We start from the raw sequence: 22,253 nt of genomic DNA, 5'->3' as shown, positions 1-22,253 counted from the left end.
GAAACCTCCGTTTGCCGTGGCCATGCGAGTGCAGAGAGCTGGCCCAAATGTTGGGGCGTCACAGGAACGGCAGAATCTTCCCGTCTGAGATGGGGATCAGGCGGGGCGGGGGGGGGGAGCTAAGTTTTCTGCTGTTCCATGTTAAAAGCTTTTTTACTAGGGAGGAGGGCACTCAAGGAAAGCCGGCTATTTAGTGCTGAACGCATTCAGGGACGTGTGATTTTACAGGGACAGAGCAAAGCAGGCAGTGAGTGTCCCTCCGTGGTGACATTTCCATGGTGGCACAAGTGCCCCCCTTCGCTGCCTGCCGGGCTGTGCCACCGCCGGCCCCTCTCAGCCAGCCGCTCCCAGAGCAGGAGGCGTTTTGTGAGGTTTCCTTGTAGAAATAAGTAGTGACAACAAGGTTATTCCCTGGGGCTAGTTGTGCGGCCTGACAGAGAGCCACTGAGATGTCGCCGTTACGAATATGAATTTTGTTATCCCCCAGCTTTTCTCTGCAAGTTTGCAGCACCAGTGTTTTTCTTAGCCTCCTGGAGCCTTCCCGTGGCCCAGATTTGACAGTGGCTCTCAGCTCTGAGTTTTCTGTTGCTTTCAGTCACAATTTGGGAGCCTAAAGCCAGCTGGGAGCCTGGCTGTGTTATTGAACCTCTGTTATAAATAAGGAACGCTCTCCAGAAAATCACATCCCCGGCAGCGGTGCTGAGCCGCRCCGCAGGAGGGAAGGTGCCGTCCCGCTCTTGGCGAGGAGGGCTCGGCGTGGGGTGCGAACGGACTGGACAGCAGCAGCATCGGCCTCTTTGCAAATGACGGGCGCAGGGGGCTGGATTTTGCCCCCACCCCCYGCCTGCAAAGCCCAATTATGCTGCCTTTGTGCAGGAGAAGGTGGGGAGCGGGGAGCTCTTCTCCCTGCACAATTCTCCAAGCCATGTGCATGCGGCTGATAAGAGGCCGCTAGAGACTAAAGACAGTTTTCTCTTGGTTCTTGCTCTGCATTTCCTCCATCATCTTGCTCTATCTTTTGTTTTTCATGAAGGCAGTAAYGTAGCCTATGGGTAAGGACAGGTGTTTTTGAAGCAGAGATGCTTTCCTCCGAGTCGGATGGCGTTTCMGTAATTGTTAACCTTCCGCAATTTGTGCTGGCAATTATGCCACTTACCAGGGGCTTGCAAGAAGCAACTACTAAAAACAGAGTTTTAAATGGTTTGTATTCCTGCTTATAATGGCTCTCAGCAYATTTTTTAAGAAAAATCTCTGACAAGATTTTAGAGAAATTCAGGAGCCAATTACATTAGGCATGTAAATGGACCATCAGTGCATTGAGTGTGCTCTTGTGCATTGTTCTGATGTGGCAACAATGTTGTTTTAATTGGGTTTATTTAAAATCACAATTACAAGCAGCTATGCTATTTATAATTGCACTCTGACAGGGAAGAAATGACAAGAACTGCCACCTTCCCTGCCATCTTTGTACAATCATCAGCCTTTGAGTCATGTGCAAAGCAGTCACCAAAATGTTCCATTTTCTCATTTTGCTCTGTCTATTATAATCATTAGCCATTCATCACTGATGTTATATGTACTGGCAAGCTCTTCAGATGGTGTCTTGTGCATGCCTTTCAAACCTAGCCAGGCAAAAACACATTCAGTGACAACATGTGACACACTAACGGGGGCAAACAGCTATTTTTGTGAGGCAGCATCCTACTAATTTTCAAAGCAAAAGGATAATAGAGAATGTTGGAATTCATTATTCCATGTTCTGCATAATTACTCCAATTTTACTTAGCTTGGCATGAGAAAGAGGAGAAATCCTGCATTTTCCAAGATTTTTTTTTATAGCTGGCTTGCTTTGTTTCATACCTTGAAAGCACTTCTTTCTCTATAGATATCCTGRGGTGAATATAGCATTCAGCACTGAATAATTTCATCCTGTGTCATCAGCCTTTTGATAACATTTTCCATTTTATGCAGGACATCCTAGATATTTTAATCAACTTTCAACTGGATTGGACATGGTTGGATTGGCAGCAGACTGGCTGACATCAGCAGCAAATACTAATATGTAAGTAGCAGACTTTTTCACTAATAGTATTTAGTATATTGTTACAGTGATGCTCTATAGTATTAGTTGCTGTAGCTGAATGAATCAGCTGTAGCTGAAAGAGCACATTTATGTTAAGGTTTCTGGAAAATAATTATCTCGTTTTTTAAATGTTTGTTATATTTGTTATTTACATGAAGACTTTCAACATTGTCCTGTAGGCTGTCTTCTCTGAAATTTCATCATATCATATATGATATCAGCTTTGCTAACTCACCTTTAAATGTACAGAAAAAATATTTCAGTATTTTGCATGYATAAATATGGAAAATGAAAAGTGTGATGAATAAGCAGTAACATTTATGCAGAGGGGTAGGTACCACACTCAGAGCAGTTAGAGCCATTGCTTTCTGCAAGAAAGTGATGCAGAATTTAAAATATCATTTTCAGACTTTGGGGCTAGGCAACATTATTATGCCCCTGCTTAGCTTCATGAACTGTCTTGTCATCATGAATGTGACTATTAATGTGTATTAATCTAAACAAGCACTCAGGTTATTGCAAGGCTAGCATCTGGTTCAGCCCAGCAGGTCTTGCATGTAGTGTAAAGCTTTGAGCCTGGAAAAGGTGGGCATGAGTTGTTTCACTGAAATGGGTGGAAATGGAAGCACCAGTGCTCACAGTATTTCTTCTTTTAGATGTTTGACATCAAATCAGAGGGAAAATTTTCAGACATTACAAAACTGAGCGCTACCCAGTGCAAAATAGATTATATTGTGGCTATTATGTGCTGTCATGTTGGAAAATTATGTGTTAGTGTTGTAGATTAAAACATTAAATATGGACATTACTACATTTCAGGTTCACCTATGAAATTGCTCCAGTGTTTGTACTTTTGGAATATGTCACACTAAGGAAAATGAGAGAGATGGTTGGATGGCCAGGGGGCTGTGGCGATGGGATTTTTTCACCTGGTACATGATATTTCAAGCTTTCTTTATTTTTCAGACTATGCTATGAAATCCCCTATAGTTAAAGAGTAAATATAATGAAATATGCATGTTCAAGAGGACACTTGCTAATAACTGCCAGCGGCCTCTTTGAGATAACATATTGCATGTTTTTGAATTTCAGAGATGTGAATGTGAGTGTCTGTTTGAGCAAATTGCACTGCATTATGAACAGCTGTAGTGGCACATGGGAAACATAATCAGAAGAGATACCTGCCTTGCAGTTTTGTTTTGCCCCTAGTTTTCTAGAGATTACATGAAATAGAATATAGTCTTAATAATGGAGCAAAGAAACACAGCAATGTTCTCCATCACTGCAGGGGAAATTTGAGGAGGAAAAACATAGCATCCCTGTAAGTGAGTTGAATGGATGGGTAAGATCCCACCAACATTACACTGCATACTTAACTTTAATGTGTGAGTTGGCCTATGAGCTCAGTGGAAGTACYTGGCTGGCTAGTTTTTGTGAGTGCCTAAGGGTCAGAGGCCTCGTTTCTTCAGGGCAAGTCAGCAAGGCAAAAAATGAGTGTGATTAAYTAGGGCAATCATTGAATCTGAGCGYTACATTGTTGAGACTTATTTTTTAATTATTCCACTTAGTCTTTTGATTTATACTCTTTGACACCTCCTATCTCACTCTGGAACTCTATTGCTAAAAATTTTGGCCTGTCTCCYCAAATTGCAAAAACTGGAAACAACTGGGATTGAGCACAGCATCTTGGCTTGGCAAAGGAGAACAGACTGAGAGTGGGGAAGGAGCTCTTCTGGAAAGAAAGTCCATTGACCTAATGGAGAGAGAAAGGATGTTTTGGCATCAATCAAAGGGACTTAATTGCTAGTAGCCTGGGTTGTTTAAAGCTCCAAGTGCATGAAGGGTAAAGTTCATGCTGTGCAGAAGATAAAAAATTTGCAATTTAATTYGCACTTCTGAATGCATGTGCGGAAGGTGATGCAGGAGTTTTGCGCCTTTACACGGAAGTGGAAAAAAAAGATAAGAATTAATATTAYTTCCTAACAAATCCTTATCTAAAAAGCACTGAGAGCAGAAGCTCTGACATCTTTTACTGCAGTGCTTAGAGGTCCTGACCAAGACTATGGCATCCATCACACTGGACAGCATTTAAACACATCATGAGACCAGGTCCTAAGTCAAAGTTATTCCAGTCCGAGCAGTAGTTGGTCACTGTCCACAGTCGTTAAAGTGGCTCAGCACAGCTGGTCTTCAATTTTTCCCRTTGCAAGCTTCAACTGGGATGGCCCAGCGGGACTGGACTGCTGCTCAGCCTGAGTCACAGGCGCAGTTCGTAGCCAAGTCTCTAGCTCAAGAGCATGCAGCACACACAGATGAAAGGCTCATCATAAGCATGAAATCTGCCAAGGTTTGGTAAACTCTACCTGAGATAGCATGAGTCACAAAACGTATAAACAGTTGGAGGAAGACCAGTCCCTCCCAGGGCAGTGAAGGGTCCATCCCTGACAACAGTGGAGCCAAGATTTTACCTAGTGAGTCAAATTCTGGAACTTGCTTCATTTAGTCACGATGTTGGTGCTCTAGGTAGAGAATAGCAGGAGTAGAAATARCCTGGGAGGGTGAGGGAAGAAGGTGGGTTTCTGCATTTCTGAGCTTGTGTTTTCTGAACTAGAAGCAAAGACGATTACAAACCCTGATTCTTCTCTCCTCCATCTCACAGTGCAGTCGACCTCCCCAGCTCCTGGCTTAGCGAGCCAGTAAAATAGATCCTGAGGCAGCCAAAGCTGAGGCGGACAGCTTCCGTGCCACAGTCCTCTGTCAGACCGGTTTTCTAGCAGGCATATAGGTGCTGTCCTTTTGGAGTGCTGCCTCATTCATTCTTTCTGTATAATTTCTGGTCTGTGGAAAGCACATGTTTCCAGTYCACTCTATTAGGGGAGCAATAGCTAGTATGCAGAGTCTGCTTTTTCAGGCAATTTTGAAAATCATCATTGTCTGTATGTTCTCTTCTCATTTCAAATCCATCACAGCTTCAAATTAAGACCTTACTGTTGCAAAGAAAAGGTTCTTGCTCTCTGAATTTTCTGTATTGAAATATACAGTATCAATACATACAATCCATAATGCCCTGATTGGGATCTCCAAGTTTTGTAGGTGTGTTTTGTTGCCTGCAATTAATTGTGGGTGTAAACATAGCTGCAAAACTAAAGGCAGAATGTGGGCTTATTAATAAGTTTAAGGTTAAATGGCTAGGTAATAAACACTGTTTTTTTAAAAAAACTGATATTGAGGAAACATTCTGTTTCAATCTTGACTCTTCTGACACTGAGTTAATGACTTTGGACAAAATGGTTAAGCTAAGCTGAATTTCTTCAACCAGGAYATGTTAGTTCAGCTACGTAGCTAGCTGTTCAAGGCACCTGAAATTTTTAGGGACAGCTCTCTGAACATTTCCTCACGATCTCTCCATTTCTTGTTTCCTCATTTATAAAAAGAAGGGTAGAAATATGTACATGCCTTGCAAARTATTTGACAGGGGAAAACGGTCTGCTTTGACCCCCATACCAGTGGTGCCATTTCACTGTGGCATTTTCACTTTGACTCACAGCATGGCAGTGAGGTCAGGGAAAGCCCACTGCAAAAGCAGAATTAGGACACTGATTAGAAATGAAGGGCAAAGCGTGGCTTCTCTGGGCTGTGGAATAGCGTATATGTCTTTAACGGGATAAATACAAATCATACAAAAGGCAGGGGAATGCTAAATTTACCAGCACATATCCTCTGCCAGTGTTGCATCACTGTTGCCAGCAGAGTTACCTTGATCTCTTTTCAGGGGGGATTCATCTTACTCCACTTTGGCTGTCCAAGCATTAGGTGCCTACCCTGGGCTACTTGCAGAGACTCCCTTATATTCAGGAGAGAAGGACAGGCAYTTCCACAGTGCAAGTCAACCCCCTTTACTGCAAAAAATGACCTTAGGGTGAACTGAACCATCTTCTGGAAGTGCCTATCTTATTCCCTTCACACCAGAGAAGAGTCTGGCCACAAGTAGATGTGAMATTTTTAAATGAATGAAAATTAAGTTGGCTCAACACTACCTCAACTGACTGTCTGACCCATTCATTTAAAAATCTAAATCCATAATCAACATGTGCATATACATACATATATATAAATAAAAGCATATTTTATTTATATATAAAATCAATATATAATCTGTATATATACACTATATACAGTATATATATAGGATAACACTGGTAGGTTATAAACATATGTGTGTGTGCATATGTGTACATATATGAAAGCACTCAGACTTTGCCTCAGGTTCTGTATTATATGTGCACAGTGCTCATGTAGTGTTAATGTATAGCCAAACATTGCTCGACTGTAGACATAGAGGCTCAGTTTGTAAAAATCTGAAAAGAATGAAGAGCTCCTTTTTAATTTAAGCATTGATAATTGACATATGGAAGTAAAATATAGTTTAGCATCTGATGATTGCAATGATTTTTTATAGTCAATATATGCCAGTAATTTTTAGGATAGTATTAGGGAGATCTAACTTTGGTTCTAGCTCTCATCCAAGGACAAATACAAAGGCATAATATTTGGTAGAATGACTGATTTTCCTTTGTCTTCCCCCACCCTGYTCCAGGTTGTCCAGATGACAGTGTCAGTTGGGACAGGCTGTGTGGGTTCGCTCAAAGAGGGGAAGCAAACACCTCCCAGGTTTGGGAGAGGAGAGCCCAGACAAGGTTGCACTTAAAAGCCATTTGTGCGGTTGCCTTGCAGTGATGACCACTTGGGGGGTGGAATAGACTACTGAGTAGGATTACGTGTTGATAGCATGTGGGCAGATAAGACTGGGGATGAAGGGAGATATGATCAGAAAAGAGAGATGAAAGGAAACCTCGGCCATGTTTACCAATACGACTTTCTACATAAACCATTATCCAGGTGTAGTAGGTCCCATTATTCTGTAACCCAGCTGTGAGGAACATCAGGAAGAAGAATCCATGTTTCTGTAATTAGGCAGAGTTAGAAAAGCTGTAGCAAGACTTGTCATTTGTACTGCAATGATATTACAATGCATAGAAAAAGTAACAGTATATTACTGTGGACTCCAGGTGGTGCCATATCTAACATGTATGCTATGTTGATTGCACGTTTCAAGATGTTCCCAGAAGTTAAAGAAAAAGGAATGGCAGCTATTCCCAGACTGGTTGCCTTCACATCAGAACATGTATGTGTTTCTGTTTTTTCCTATCGGTTACATTTACTTTTAAGAATTAAATCATGATGAAGAGAATAGCTAAACAGGATTTGTAGCCAACTGTCTTCATTTCTGTTATTCATTCACAGGCAATTAAAAAATGGGAAAGGGCTGGTTTCTTGGTATGTGGAGGGATAAGCTATGTACTTATCTGTGGCTGAAATTCAGAAAGAGCAGGCCCTACAAACCACTGCAACTTTTTTGCTCTCACTTATATCAATATAAACATTGAGGTGAATGCTAAGAAGCTCTGCTGAAGACCACACCAAACAGTGAGAGCTCAGAATCCAGCTGCTAAACTTTCTGGCAGGAGTGTCCTTGTTCAGGTCACTCAAGTGGAACAGAAAATCCCTGTGAATCAAAATATTAGTAGCTGAAGCCACTCCTGCAGTTATTTAGTAATAGGGTAATAACACACATGAAGACAGTAATAGCTAAATGCGGTATGTACAGCAGAGTAGCTGTTAGCACCGCRTTTGCTGTGGACTACTGTGGGGCCCTGGGCTTTCTCACTTTATCTCTCTGTGAGCAAAACCTTCAGCACGTGGGACTTGTGGCAGGCACTTGCCTCAGCTGGCCAAGCGCTGCCTGGGAAGTGCATGGGAGTGGGTGCGGAGGAAACCGCAGCGACCTTCATGGGGGAACATGCAGAGTTTCTTGCTCTTTGCACAACCATACAGAAGCCGTTCTTCTGTCTGTCTGTCTTGTGGGGATTATTATTATTAAAGCCAAAGCTTTAAACTCCTTGTAGCTTATAGTGGAGAAAATGTGTGCAGGAAAAGKGGAAAAATGAAGGGGTATAAACAGAAGGGGCTACGAGCTGCCTTCAGGTTTTATGATCTCCTTCTAAATCTCTCTCCAGCTGGATGGGCTCAAACAGAAAAGACTCTTTTACTGCTGGGCTTAAGCAGAGTGCTGCCCAGGTTAGGTGACAACATCTGGCTACCTTCTTTGACTTTTTCAGAGACTGTGTTTCCACTCTTTACAAGTGCGAAGAGCTGAGTGTCCTCAAAAATGATCAGAAATGTTTGGGAGGAAATAAATCCCTTTGAGGGATTGCCCCTTCATGGCAATAGGAGAAGCGACACAGACCTGCARGTTCCATGTTGCAGATCAATTGTCCCCAAATCAGTCAGAGAGAAAAATATTTGCGAAGAAGTAACAACTCTCCAAAGTTAGCTGTACTAGACCTGCATTATTCATATGAAAGCGTTGGATCTAATAAGTCTTGCAAATAAGGTTCAGCATGATTATTTAAAATAAGAAATCCTATTAATCATTAGAGAATTTCACAGTATTYATAACAATGGAATGTTAAACAATGAACCAAATTGTGCTATCAGTCTCAAAATAAYAAAATGAGCTTCAATAATTGTGTTTTCATGCCAAGGAAGAAGAAATCTCAGCAATTTAAACATTCCAAAATCAAATATACTACTGAATCCACAGTAGCATCTGAAATCTGTTAAATTTTAGAAGTATTTTATCCAAATTATCCATTCTGTACCTCTCCCAATCCCCTTTTCAATAAAATATGTAATAACACATCTTTTAGGGAAGACAAAAAAAAAACAAGTTAAGTGAAATCAGAATCCTTTAACCCTTAATTGCCCAAGGATATGGGATCAGGGCTTTTACCTTAAAAATAGCAGAGGAATTGCAGAGGCCCGGGARTATAATCCCTCTTTATAAAGGAAATGTCATTCCAAATCTGAGCATGGACTAAGATACGAGAATGTTGTTTATCTTATTTATCATGCCATGCTGGTCATCTTCTTCCTTTTAGATCATCCAGTTTGATGCTTGTTTCTCCCTACCATGTTTGGAGGCTGTCGTGAGGCAATGGCCATGGAACAAATGGTCTATAAACTAGATATTGTCATTTCCCCATGCTCTGTCTGTGGYATGATAGTAAACAAAGCTTTGAAGTTATTGTATTTATTTAGTTRCATTGAGATTACTCTGGTGAGAGTTGCAGTCTGAAGCAAAGATCTATCAGCAGTTCCCAGACAACAGAATCAGCATCACAAACCAGACTCCCTTTTAATTTCTACCAGTCTAGAGTGTCCATTACTATAAATGAATGAAGTTACTCTGCAGATACAACCAACATTACTGAAATCTGAATCTGGCCTTCATCTGATGCAATGGTAGATTCAGCTGCCATTGGGGGAAAAGAGAAGGGAAGAGTAATTTGCAATTTCTCCTGTGTAGTTCACTTCCTAACTTAGGAGTGCATTAGATGCCTAAATTAGGAGCCTTGCTGTCTGCACAAGCAGTGAAGAGGAGCACCTCTGGAGGGAAACTCTGGACATCTGAACTAGGAACCTTAATTTTCCTTAATCTAGATATTCTACATCACTTCCAGGAGGAGTTCATCTACTTCTCTGCATGGACCATAAAGGAAGATCAGCCTCCTGACATATACAGTCCACATTAGGTGCCTCAAGTAGGTTATGTGACTGTTTCAGCTGTGAAAAATCCGATTACGCAAGTCTTTCCCACACAGTTCAGTACAGCTGTGACAATTCTTTCATGCTGCTTCAGTTTAATTCTCTTTCACTAGTGATAGTTAAGTACRTTATAACTGCTTATGTCAGTCTTGGCCCAGGTATAATTCCGCTAAAGTGCACTTGCTTCAGAACTTAATTTGATCTTATATATTCACAACTGCATCATCAGTGGTTCTTTCATCTGCACTGGTTCCCAGAAGGGTAAAAGTGATAGATGTCAATCCTAACAAAGTATTTAAGACTGTCTTTTCRAACACAGTGATGAAGACCTCCTGTGCCCCAACGCATCAGCTTTAGGCTGGTGTGAATGTTCAGCTGAGCAGATCTCTTTTTCAAAGCAGAAAAAATAGCTGRAAAAGAGAGACTTTTACAAAATATTTTAATCGATTCATTTGTCAAGTCCCATTGAATTTTAACCGCTTCCCTGTCATGGTTTTGAGTGGGCCCACTAGCACTCTTAGGCAGCATCCAGGAGTAGMTAGTTAGCATAGAGTAGGGATCATCCCTAGTAGGCAAAATGGACAAAGTCATTGTGTTCAGAGCAGGAGGAGGGTGCAGGGGGAAAGTATTTAGCTGTAGAGAACTAGTTAAGTTCATATTACAGAGCAGTCCTCAATTTTTTTGTTTGATAATATAAAAATAGCTTTAGAGACCTGCAGCTCTTCGGCAGACTTGGTGTTTAATTGGGGGGCATACAGGCTCAATCTTCAGCTCAGGGAATTAAAAAACAGTTGAGTATAATTGGAAAGAGTTAGTGATTTATTCCTACTGTTTGATCTTATCCAACCCAGCAAGAACACACTCATGTAGTCTGTATCAGCTTTCCTTGTTTCCCACCCCACGCTAGCAGTCTGGTCAAGGGGCAGCAACCTGTGAAGTGCTTACCAGGGAAATAGCAATACAGCGCCAGTATAGCTTTTAAAAATAAATTACAGAACAAAAAACAGGGAGGTAATTCAATCTGATCTGTGAATAGGGGRCCTCTTCACCGAGGTAGAGAGCCAACAGGCACAGAGAGGATCTCTGTGCTTCCAGCACTACCCCACCTCCAGAATGAGGTCCTTGACTTCATTGGGAATATGGCTCAGACAGCCACTGACTGCAAAAGGAGGTTCTTCTGGCAGTTTGGAAATGAGCTAGTCTATACTGTGGACAGCAGGATATACCTAGAGAAACCTCATCCTTTTAGGGGTCAATAGGAGTGTATCGGTGAGAGATTGCTTTTTGGTTTTGGTAGGGGAGCACCCATGTGCTGGGAGAACATGCCGCGTCTGCACTGCAGTCTCCACTAGAGGAGGCAGCTGGCAACAAGTCATTGTTCCAATCTCTTGCACACCAATTTACATGTGTGWACAAGCCCCATTATTTGCAGGGAGTACAGCAAATTACACCAGTATCCTTAAGAGAAAAATGCTTTTGACAAAGTTTTTGTCTGAAAGATTTCTGAAATCTAATATGGGAGGGTCTTGAATCTGGGACAGAGCAAAATTAAGTGACTTCTGTCTCAAAACAGACAGCTTGACAGGCCTCCATTTCACAAAGAACCTTCAGAAGATTTTGATTTTGTCTCTATGKAGAATGATCTCTTAATCCATTGCTGTGACATGTAATTGCTGCCCTCTAGCCAGGCTACTTTAGAGATAATTTTCAGGACTGCCACTTGYGAGTGATCCAATGGTGACCTCTGTGGTGGGGTTTCCAGGGGAAGACTCRAGAAACAATGGAAAACATGTCGTCCTTCTAGTGGCATAAAATATGAATCCATTAGTTATACTTCTAGCTGTACAGAATAAGTAGGATATGTTTTTGTTTCTACCTAAGAAAACTCCAAAACAAATTCATGGATTCACGCATTCTTTCTTTGCATTACCTAATGGACAATAAGTAGGAAAGTGTTGTTTGTTGGTATTTGAAGCCAGAGGGAGATAGTGAAAAAGCTGATCTTACTTGAGGAGGAACATAATTCAAGTAACTCCATTAAAATCAAAGTAAAACCATTTTCCAGAAAAACAATGCTCGAGGGCAGACTGTACCAAAAGAGACACTTGTCATTTGGGACTAGTCCTTCATATGCACAATATCTCCTGACATTTTCACTGCTACAGAATCCTTATGAACTCAGTGGAATGTTTTTCATCCACAGATAAGATTGTAAAACCAGAATATTACTATCAGCACCATGTGGATTAAATTGTAATAACTGTCCAAGTTTTCCTTGGATAAAACAAGCTGTGAGTCTTGCTGGATTAGAAAGGCAGTATAAAGTTATATCTTTCAAAACACAAGAGATGAAAATATTAGTATGTTGTGTATAAGCATTAAAATACTAATTTTTCCCCTGACATTAACAAATAATTTAAAAATTTTAATAGCAGTAGCCAAAGGAAATATTACAAATACATATACCTCATTATAGTGTGTTTAAAAATGTGGTGGGACATAGTAAGCTCTTTTTGTAGATAATTGAAGAAAAGCTATAGCTGCAATTAGACATTAGAGACAGGATTCATCTCACTTAACTTTAATTACCTAAAGTATAAAATTTTAATTTAAGTTAGTCTATGCACTTCGTATAGTCAATAAAAAGAGAGAGAGATCTGCAGAAGACATCCTGGTCTAAAATGGATGACAAAGCCTCAGGAATAAAGTGCCTCCTAGAGGTACCTTTTCCACCCCTTCTAGATGGAGCCCTGACAGTTGGCCTTGAGCAGATACACATTTAGATGATTAAAATTAAGTGAGAATGAGCTTGGCCTTCATATTCAGGGAGCTCATCTTGGGTCCTCCTGGTTTTTCAAAGCCTATAGGCAGCGGGAAGAAGGCATTTTGGCTTCCTTCARCTACCACAACTCCCATGAAAGCCAGCCATGGCCTTGGGGGCTCACAACATTTAGGGTGGTCCTTCCTGTCAGCTTCAGCCATGCCCAATGATGAGTTGGTAGTTTAATAAGCTATAAGACATGCTGGTAGATTGAATATTGCAATAATAAAATAAAAGGGTCTGTGTATTAAAGCACTGTTCATTTAAGATGACAATAGTTTACCATACTCTTCAGCATCATAAGATTTTTTAATAATTCCAACTCTTTCTTTTTCCAAAACATCTGACTGTTTCATTCTTGCACCCGTAATAAATTTGTAGTATGTTTTTATTCTACCAAGTTAATTATGAAAAAGTGGCTTCCAGGGCAAACAAATTTATTCCTAACATTATTTGAAATTTTAGACAAAGGGAAGATTTCTCTGGCTCAAAATCACCATTTTTTTTTCCTGACTAATAGTATACTCTTGTCACTAAGATTGAGTGCTATTCTATTCTTCTGTTTCACCATCAACCTTTAACCACATTTCTTCTCAAGAAGAAAATTAGATTCCTTTGAAATCTTGCCTGTTCAGATTTATCCCCATGTTAGGATAAAACATAGCTATCTCATACATCTGCCACCTCTATACTTATGCAAAGCCTTCAGCCACCTTTAGGAAATAACTCCAATTCTTCCAACCCTCCTAACAGCCTGTACTCTCTAYGGGTATTTCTAGTTTTCCCTGCAACCTTTTGCAATGCAAGGCCACAAGAAGCAGCAAAGGAGAAGGGCTCAGTGACAGCTCATGACCACCTGCCCCATTCCTGGCAAGCAGGGGACACTGGCGAAATTATGGCGCTGCCTGCTTTTCTGAGCCAATTTCTTTTYTTCAGGGCTAGTATCCAGCAATCTGCTTTATTCTCCCTTTTGGACCCCTCTTCTCCCACCATTGAACTTCAGACCTGAATTACTCCTACATGGCCTTGTAGTAGGAGATTGTACGCAATCTCAGTTCCTTGCATGGCTAGAGAGTCTGCAGCTCCATATTCCCAAAGAAGTCATAGCTGATGTCCTTCTTCGCCCTCTTAGCCCAGTTTAAGCTTTCAGTTATTTTGTCTGACCGCAAACCTTTCCTTCTGTTAGACCTTGATTACTTTTCTGTGTTTACCTTTATATTACCCAGATGGCCACATTTTCAGCACTGTCCTAGGAATACTAAAACAACATTTAYTAATCATCACCACTAGGAAAGTTTTCTTGCTATTAAAACTGCATTTTTTCCTTGTTCAGTTTCATTCTGACCCTTTAGAGTTTATCAAGCAGCTGGAGTAATTCCTCAGACATTACCCTGAGACGCAAAAATGCAACAGTCCCTATATGTGTGGATTGAGCAATTTCAGATTCAAAGTTTGTTTAGAAATTGTTATTGCATTTGCCCTTTTGTGCATAGACCTCTATATTTCTTCAGAATTTATCCCTAAACCTGTTTTGGTTCCTGCCTGCTAAGTTCCCATCAGTCTATATACGGCTTTCAGGCATCTGAGATGTTCATGCTACATTCATTTTTTTCCTGATGACATTTTACTAAGGCCATCAGACTTCTCTGTGAGGCAGCTAGGCTTGGCCATATTCCAGTGGATGCTTTTGAGCACATGGGCTTAGTTTTCTTTTCACAGTAAACCATTCAAATCCATATTCTCTTTTTTAAGGTAGTTGGAATAGTTCTATTTTCTATTAGAAAGACAAGTTACAACAGTAAATCTATTTTAACTAGTATGGAATAAGGAGCAAAATTCATCCTTGTTTTAATGACATTGACTTGAAACCCAGTGAAATATATCTAACTATAACTCCTCACTCCTGCTCTATACCTGTATTTATATATTGAACTACTCAATATGTACCCAAGTATTTGTGTAATAAAAGCACAAAGAATAAGTTTTTTTGTTGATAAAGTACATAAATTAAATTCTAGTTTCACAAAGCATAGTAATGAACTGCCATTAGAGTGAAACTATCTAATTCTGTTCCAATTTTGCAAAGATCAAAGATGTCTTCCTGACCTTGGGATTTTTTTATAAGCCTCCTGKTGCCTGCAGCCACCTCATAGCCTGTCCTCTGGCTCAAAAAGTTACATTTCTGCAATGCATGGCTCTGGTGAGTTGCCAGGGCCTGGGAAGAGACTTGTGTATCTTCCACATATTGAGGTTTGTGAATTTAATTAGAGTCCAAGTCTCAGTCTACAGTACTTCGGAAGAAAGTCCCCTCTTCAGTGAAACTGAAGAAGCTCATTGAAAAATGTCCCTGCAAAAATTTGGTTTCATGTAATGAAGAACATGCCATGAACATGTCAGCATCATGCTGAGTAGACCTGTGATGCTCAATGTATAAATACTTCCTAGCACTTTGTAATCCTCAATTAGATAAACAGCAAGGAAAACTAMGTTTCTAATCTCAGTCTATCGCTAACCTGTGGTTTTAATAGGCTAGACAGTAACAGTGTGTCAAAATCAAACATTTACCAGTTTGCAGAGCTCTAATGCCCTGCTCCTAGAAGTGGCTGAGCATCTTTGGCAGGTGCTGTATGCCCAAATGTCAGATATGACAGGACATTAAGCAAGGAGTGGAAATTTCCTTGCCTAACTTCAGTCAGCTTAAAGTCAGGCCTCCACTCCAGATGGGAAGTAGAAACCCTTGTACAAGGTGGATCACCCTGCAGTGCGCCTCCTCCCCTGCTGGAGGAGACCCTACGTGATGACCTAGGAATGGCCATGCTAGCTGCAATGAATCCAGTCAAATACAACACTTAAGCACAGGTATATAAATCCCTGGAGGTTAATGGAAGCACATGGGAATACGTTTCATTTAATCATCAACTTAGGCTGAAGTAGTCTCACAGGCGTATTTTGGAACATACCTAGCTCAAGGGCTAGGGTAGATTGCTGTACTAGGGCCTTAAATGTTGATTTTTGGACTAGACAATATCATTAACAGCTGCTCAATACATGTTGTTGGTATATTGCAGCCATATCCCATCGGGGAAAGCTATAGCAACTCATTGCATTCAAAATCAGTGCCATATGAAAAAATCAATTTCCAGGAGAAGTATTTTCAAGTTGTCTATGTATCATCAGTGAATCATGGCTCAGTAGAAATCTGAAGTTCTTCACAATGTCTGATGATGTTTTCACTCAAACTTTTTTGAGAAAGTCTTTGGGCGGCATGAAAACTTGAAGCATTTCAGCCAAAATGGTGAGATATGAGCGTATGAAAAAAGGAGTTCAGACAGAAACTCTTGCACAACCTCAGGCACAGTAGTCAGGGCCCTTCACAGGCCCTACCACTTCCTTCACAGGAACTACCACTATTTTGTAAAATACAAGGTTTTTTTTACTTACTAAGCTGAAGGCATGCATTCTTACTTACTAAAGTAAAGGCATGTGCAAAAAAGTCCCACTGAAGTGAAGCAGATGTGTAACTGTGGTGTCCAGCCCTTTCCATTCAGGACTGCTGGTTGCACTATGGTTGAAGCCAAACGCTCACTTGATAAAGCAGTAGTGGTTGATAATTTGCTTTYGAACCTGCTTCTCTGCTCCTGCACTGGCAGGAGGATAAATTATATATCTTAGTGTCCTTTTTCTTCTGTAACATTTCTGACACCTAAAAAGCCATATYAGATTTTTGTCTCCTTTTTCTTTTTACAGTGTTACATCCAAGCTAATACACGAAGAAGTTCCATTTTTTTAAAGTTTAATAATCTGTAATTAAAATGACTTCAGACAGATTTGTTACACTTGGGTCTGAGTTAATAAAAAATCTKATTTTTAGTGGTATAAATTGATATTAAACAATTTCATTATCATAATCACTATGAATCAAGTTAGAATTACAGACCAATGCTAATTCAGGAGTTAAATCCTGTGAGTTAGAGAAAATTAAACTGACTTGCACTACAGTATGTAACTTCACTTTTATCCTGTACATACAGATTAACTAATAATCTTACTAATAGTCTGATTCTGATTTTAAATTGCAGTAGTTCTATTTATTAATGGGGGTTATTACTAACTTTCATTGACTTGAGATCAGAATAAAGCTCCCCGTCTGTATTTATTCTCAGTATATTATTTGGTCAAAAGTTACATAGCAGAAGCACATGAACAAATTGAATTGGCTAAGGGAGAAGTTCCAGCGCATCAAGTTCATTGATGAATGCATACAAGCAATAGAAGCTGCAAACATGCATCAAGGACAGAATTTGGGTCCATCACCAACTGCAAGTGTTTTTTAATATTCTGGGAATAAATCCAGATTAGAATGATTACTGTTGCTTTAATTGACTGCAGTGTCCTGGTATGAAGCCTCAAATGACAGTGCCAAGTTTCTGAAAAAGTGTATGAATAGAATTATTGCCTATGTGGGACCGCTTGCTGAAGGACTTGCAAGAGTGTAGTACTTTAAATTATTTAAGAAATAATAATAAAAATAATACAAAATAATAAATATGCTCTTTCAGAGTCACTTTTCTGTGAAGAAAGGAGCTGCAGCCTTGGGTATTGGTACAGATAGCGTGATTCTGATTAGGTGTGATGAAAGGTAAGTAAAGATGCAAACACTTCTCCTTTTAATAGCACGTAGAAGAGGATGATCAGGTGCTCAACTCAGAGAAGTGTAAAGGATGCAATCAATAGCTGGTGTAACTCACTATAGTGCTGTCAGCTTCAGCAGCTTTACACTGATTTATCCTGCTTGAAGAACTGACACTCTCTGTAGCTTCTTTACAAGTCAGTTATTGGAGCTGATCAAATATCCTGAAGTTCCCTTCTTGAAGGATTTTTTTTTTCTTTCACCCTGAAGTGAAACAAAAAGTCAAACTACTKATCATTCTTTACACATTCAGTTAAGAAACTGTGAAGAAGCTTATTTTGGYCAAAATAAAACATTTAAACAGTCTCACATTTTGACCCATTAAAATGAACTGAAATTGGCCTTTTAAACTAGCTAAGATATAGAGGAGCATTTGCTAATGCAGTTTTGTTACCTCATACTCCCTTGTTCAACCACATTTTCCCCAGTACACTCAATCATGACACCTTTGCAGTGTAGAGTACAGTATGCTCAGGAAAGGGGTTTCACAGCATCATAGACAATATAGGCCATTGAGGGAGGTGGCCCATCAAGAAGAGAAGTACATAAGGTGCTTAGACTTCTGTTCCCAATAGGCACTACAAAACTGATGGTAGATTGTTGTTTAACCATTTAATTCACCCGACTGCTAGAGAAACCATTTTGAGAAAGCAGAGCAATATTAACAGAATCAACATGTTTTGATGAAGATTTTGAAGTTGATGGAAAACACATTTTCTTTGGAAAAAAATAGAAACACTCTTATCAGTTCTACTGAGAATCTTTTCAATAAAATATGCTGCTATTATGAGTCTCAAATGTCATTGTTATAAGATACTGAATTATTTATGGCTGTAGCTTAAATTGAAGGTTTTATTGCAATCAAAATATTCTGCTTTTATGATAAAAGAAGAGCATTAGCTAAGCAATTCACAGTATTAATCACAGCGCCTGCGTATTGACTTATTGACTTATTTTCTCTTTAATAACAAAAGACTGAGAACACCTTGAAAAGGAGTTAATGACAGCACCAACACAAATCAAAATAAACYTTTGATTGTTTCTGTTCACTAAAGACAGAAACAGATCAATGAAGTTATACCTTCCTTTTCTTCTTGTGTGAACTCCGTGTAATGATTTTCTGTAAAGACCACAATGCTTAACTTGTCCATCCTGAAGTAAACAGTAYAGTTGCTGCATGTCTTACCAAATCCCAGACGAGGTCAACAGGACAGAGCAGGCTGCTTGCTAAGCTCATGTTCYTGATGAGAGGTGCTGGACTGATGTAGCAATAAGAACCTTCTGTTGGCCCATGGGAGAGTGAAGAAGGACCATGAGAGCTTTTTGATGTGTCCAGTATGACCAAGCTTGCTTCTTTGTGTCTCCTCTCCTCCCCATTCTGACCACAGTCACCAAGTTTTGTTGCTGTATCATGGGGCAATGTAAATGTATAGTGCATTTCAGCCAGGAAAATGTGAAGAAAATCACATCTTGCTCATGYCCAGGATTGGATGATCATGCATTTTGGTAACTTGTTCCACTACCACACAGATATATTAACAGCAATAGAGTATCTCCTGCAGGTTTGGGGTCAAGACACTTCACCTTGATTTGGCAGCACTGAGGGCTGTAGATGGATATGGGTTATATGAGAAGACTTTGACCCCRGCGCTACTTCTGTCCTCAGCACCCTTCTGCTGCTGAGTCTCTTCAGCCTCCTCCTGTTCCCCCATAGCCCACCTGCCTCTGATGCTCCATAGCACATCTATTTCCTATTAAATGAAGAACTAACAGCAAGGGCTGGTTTCAAGATTAGATTTCTAATACAACTCTCTTTTGCTTCAGAGGGAAAATGATCCCATCAGACCTTGAAAGAAGAATTCTTGAAGCCAAACAAAAAGTAAGTGTACCAGCATTTCTACTTCCAGAAAGCAAAAAGCAAACATGAATAATACAGCTAGCTTGTTCACTTATTTTGGTAGCACAGCATAGGCTTTCCTATTAACTTTTGATTTATTTCTCAGGCCAGTAATTAGTAAGGCAAGAATTGCTGAAAAATATGTTTAAATATAGTCTTTATAAACTATTTGGCTCTTTTTATATATATATAAAACCTCTTTTTTATATTATCAGCCTGTGATGCAATTCTTTAGCTGAATGTTGGCAAAAGCTGAGTAAATATTTGGGGACTCCATATGTATTTTCATACATTGAAAATATTCCTCATAGAATCACCAAAGCAATGGAAGGCAAACTAAAATCTACATATTCTCTAAAATACACAATTTTTATATAGAATAGCCATTAATATATCCATCCATTAATAGAAGCTAGAATTTAACATATTCAGTAATAGGAACCAGAATTAAAACATCAGATTAAAGTATGCAGTGGATTTAGCTAGTGCCTACAATAAAATTTGTGTGAGTAATCATTAGAAACACAGAGTTCAAAGCTCATTGTAACACCAATCTTCATTAAGACTTCATTTTGTCCAAGAAAAGCCATATGGTAGAAAAAATAAGGTAATATGAAAATAAAAGTTCCACCAAAACCTACTGACTATCTATTTCATTTAGTGGAAGGAAGTTCAGACTCTTTTTGCATTTTAAGACCTTCAAGAAGTGTACACCCTCTTTTTCTCATTGCTGAGTACTATTTATGAAATCAACAGAATACAGATGAATTTCATATTAGATGCTGGTATACACTATGCAGGCTCAAGTGCTTATAATGCAAAAGCTGTGTGAGAGACACTGTGTCCTCCTCTGTGCTGCCCATCATTTAGCAGAGGGAGTCCAGGAGATGGCTCCAGGGTTCCGGGATAAATGGGATGGGGTGGAGGTGAGGGGGGCAGCAGTTGCTGCCACTTCCGCGGTGCCCACAGGGGAAAGAGATGATGCTCCCACTGACTGCTGGTGCTCCACCAGCTCAGGCTTCTGCACCTTCACTCGTTTTACTGGTGTAATTATAATGCAGCCCAAGGCACCAACCGCCAGAGATTTCATGCACCACAATGCCTTGTGGATAAGGTTTGTTTTACTCCACATCATATGGAGCAGACCTTTTTTTCTCAGGCAGGTGCTATGCAGAGGAATTGTTCTTCCAAGAGTTTTTACCTCTCTCATCTATCGTTACTGTAATAAATGGAGGATACTGGTTTGGAAGTTTGCTGCCACCTTAAGGCAGAAACTGTAATACGACTAGCTCTAAACTCAGAAAAAAAAACAGTGTATGGTGGTAGGTATGTCCTCTAGGAGACACTTGTGGGTCACTTGTGCAGASAGATATTGCTGCAGTTGAATTTTCAACTGCCTGATAGACAGGAGGTGGCAGCAGGCAGCCGCTGGGGCTGGGTGCTGCAGGCTGAGGRCCAAACACCTCCAYGCTCTCTTGCAGGAAGTTGTTCCTTTCCTGGTGGGCCAAACACCTCCATGCTCTCTTGCAGGGGTTTGTCCCTTTCCTGGTGAGTGCCACAGCTGGAACAACAGTGTATGGGGCATTTGATCCGCTCATAGCTATTGCAGACATCTGCAAGAAATACAAAATCTGGATGCATGTGGATGTAAGTACCATCTCATTTGTGGGGCTGGATGTCAGCTTGACTTATCTTGGACAGTGTCATCTTGTACAGATAATATTATACTTGGTTCTTGTAATTAACTTTAAAGTCTAAGGACTGATTTCCTCTCCTCTGAAAGGCTCAGGYCCCAGTAGGTCAGGGGGACATCATAGAAGCTGTAACTGTGCAGTGCYTTTGGCAACTGGGACACTTCAGATCACCTAGTTTGAGTGCCTTTTGCCTTCACCATCATCTCTACATGTTGTTAATACAGAAAATACATGCCTAGCACAGTCTCAGCTTTTGCAACAGCTGCAGAATATATGTGTAAGGAGAAGGCTACATTTGTTTGGAATTAAGTACCCCAAATTGCTGAACACATTAATGCAAATGCCGTAGGAATTTATCAGACTAGCTACTTAGCTTTATCTGGATTCTCACCAGTAAATCTCTCTGGAGGATCATCTTTTAGCGCTCGAGTGGGGTTTGTGTCATTTTTTGTAAATCTTTTCTCTAAAAGGCTTAGCATTCGAATTTCTATAGGGCTGGAAAACTTTCTTTTGGATTACTGTGTTAGCCAAGGTCATTCCAATTTAAAGGAAGAATTTATATTTACCTCAAACTGCTTCTCAGTCACATGAAGTATCTGCTTGTCCCCGATCTCTGTAAGCAAAAGTGAAGGGGTAGGAAGGAAGCATTACTCATCAGAAATATGCTGAAAACCCACCACAGCAACTGAGATCCTGGTCCATTTTGTTATCATCACTTAGTCACTAAATGAGAAAAGACAACTTACCCATGAGAAGCTCTGGGAGATATTARTTACAGTCTGAGGCCGCCCAAAGTGTCTCTGTCAGATCAAGTGGTGAGGGAGAAGTTAATGATGATAGGGGTTGGCACGCAGATCATGGTGTATGAAACACTGCTTCCAAGCTGCTAAAAAAAAMCTGTTAGTTCAGCTAATGCCTCAGGCCACATCTGCCTGGTCAGTTTGGAAGACACCACATCAGCAAGGAAAAGAAAGGGTCCCAAACTGATGTGAACTCACAGATGTCATCATAGAGCAATGCAGAGCTCTCTCCTCATTAAGATAATGTATCTTGCCTTCTAGGGAGCGTGGGGTGGCGGGCTGCTGATGTCAAGGAAACACAAATGGAAGTTAAATGGTGTTGAAAGGTATGATTTATTAACAAGTTAATACATAATTTATAAATATATAAAATATAGTTTATTAACAAGTTAAATACCGAGTAGGTATTTTAACATGTTATTACCACAGCAATGCCTATAAATAAAAATAAAAATCAGATAATATTATGTCCAACATAAAATATGAAGAAATCGTGTAAAATATCCTTCTGAAGTAACAATGCTAAGTGCCCTTGTTCAATGTTCACTGTTGTAGTGCTTTTCTTTCTTTGTTTCTTTTTTCTTTTTTTCTTTTCTCTCT

General features: G+C 40.1%; 1 protein-coding gene across 1 annotated transcript in view; it reads left to right on the top strand.

Moving 5' to 3' along the window:
- The window catches only part of GAD2 (glutamate decarboxylase 2), a 37,417-nt gene that overhangs the window by 5,758 nt on the left and 9,406 nt on the right, over positions 1–22,253 (top strand). The window contains exons 5-11 of the mRNA XM_085318317.1: positions 1,972–2,062; positions 2,903–3,015; positions 7,153–7,268; positions 17,132–17,211; positions 19,087–19,141; positions 20,690–20,806; positions 21,915–21,979. Coding sequence (XP_085174443.1) covers positions 1,972–2,062; positions 2,903–3,015; positions 7,153–7,268; positions 17,132–17,211; positions 19,087–19,141; positions 20,690–20,806; positions 21,915–21,979 — 637 coding nt within the window. The remainder of the gene's footprint in view (positions 1–1,971; positions 2,063–2,902; positions 3,016–7,152; positions 7,269–17,131; positions 17,212–19,086; positions 19,142–20,689; positions 20,807–21,914; positions 21,980–22,253) is intronic.

The sequence above is a fragment of the Rhea americana genome, unplaced genomic scaffold (genome assembly GCF_003343005.1).
Source record: "Rhea americana isolate MKP2758 unplaced genomic scaffold, rheAme1 scaffold_53, whole genome shotgun sequence".
NCBI lineage: Eukaryota > Metazoa > Chordata > Aves > Rheiformes > Rheidae > Rhea > Rhea americana.
This window is presented reverse-complemented; position numbering and strand designations above follow the sequence as displayed.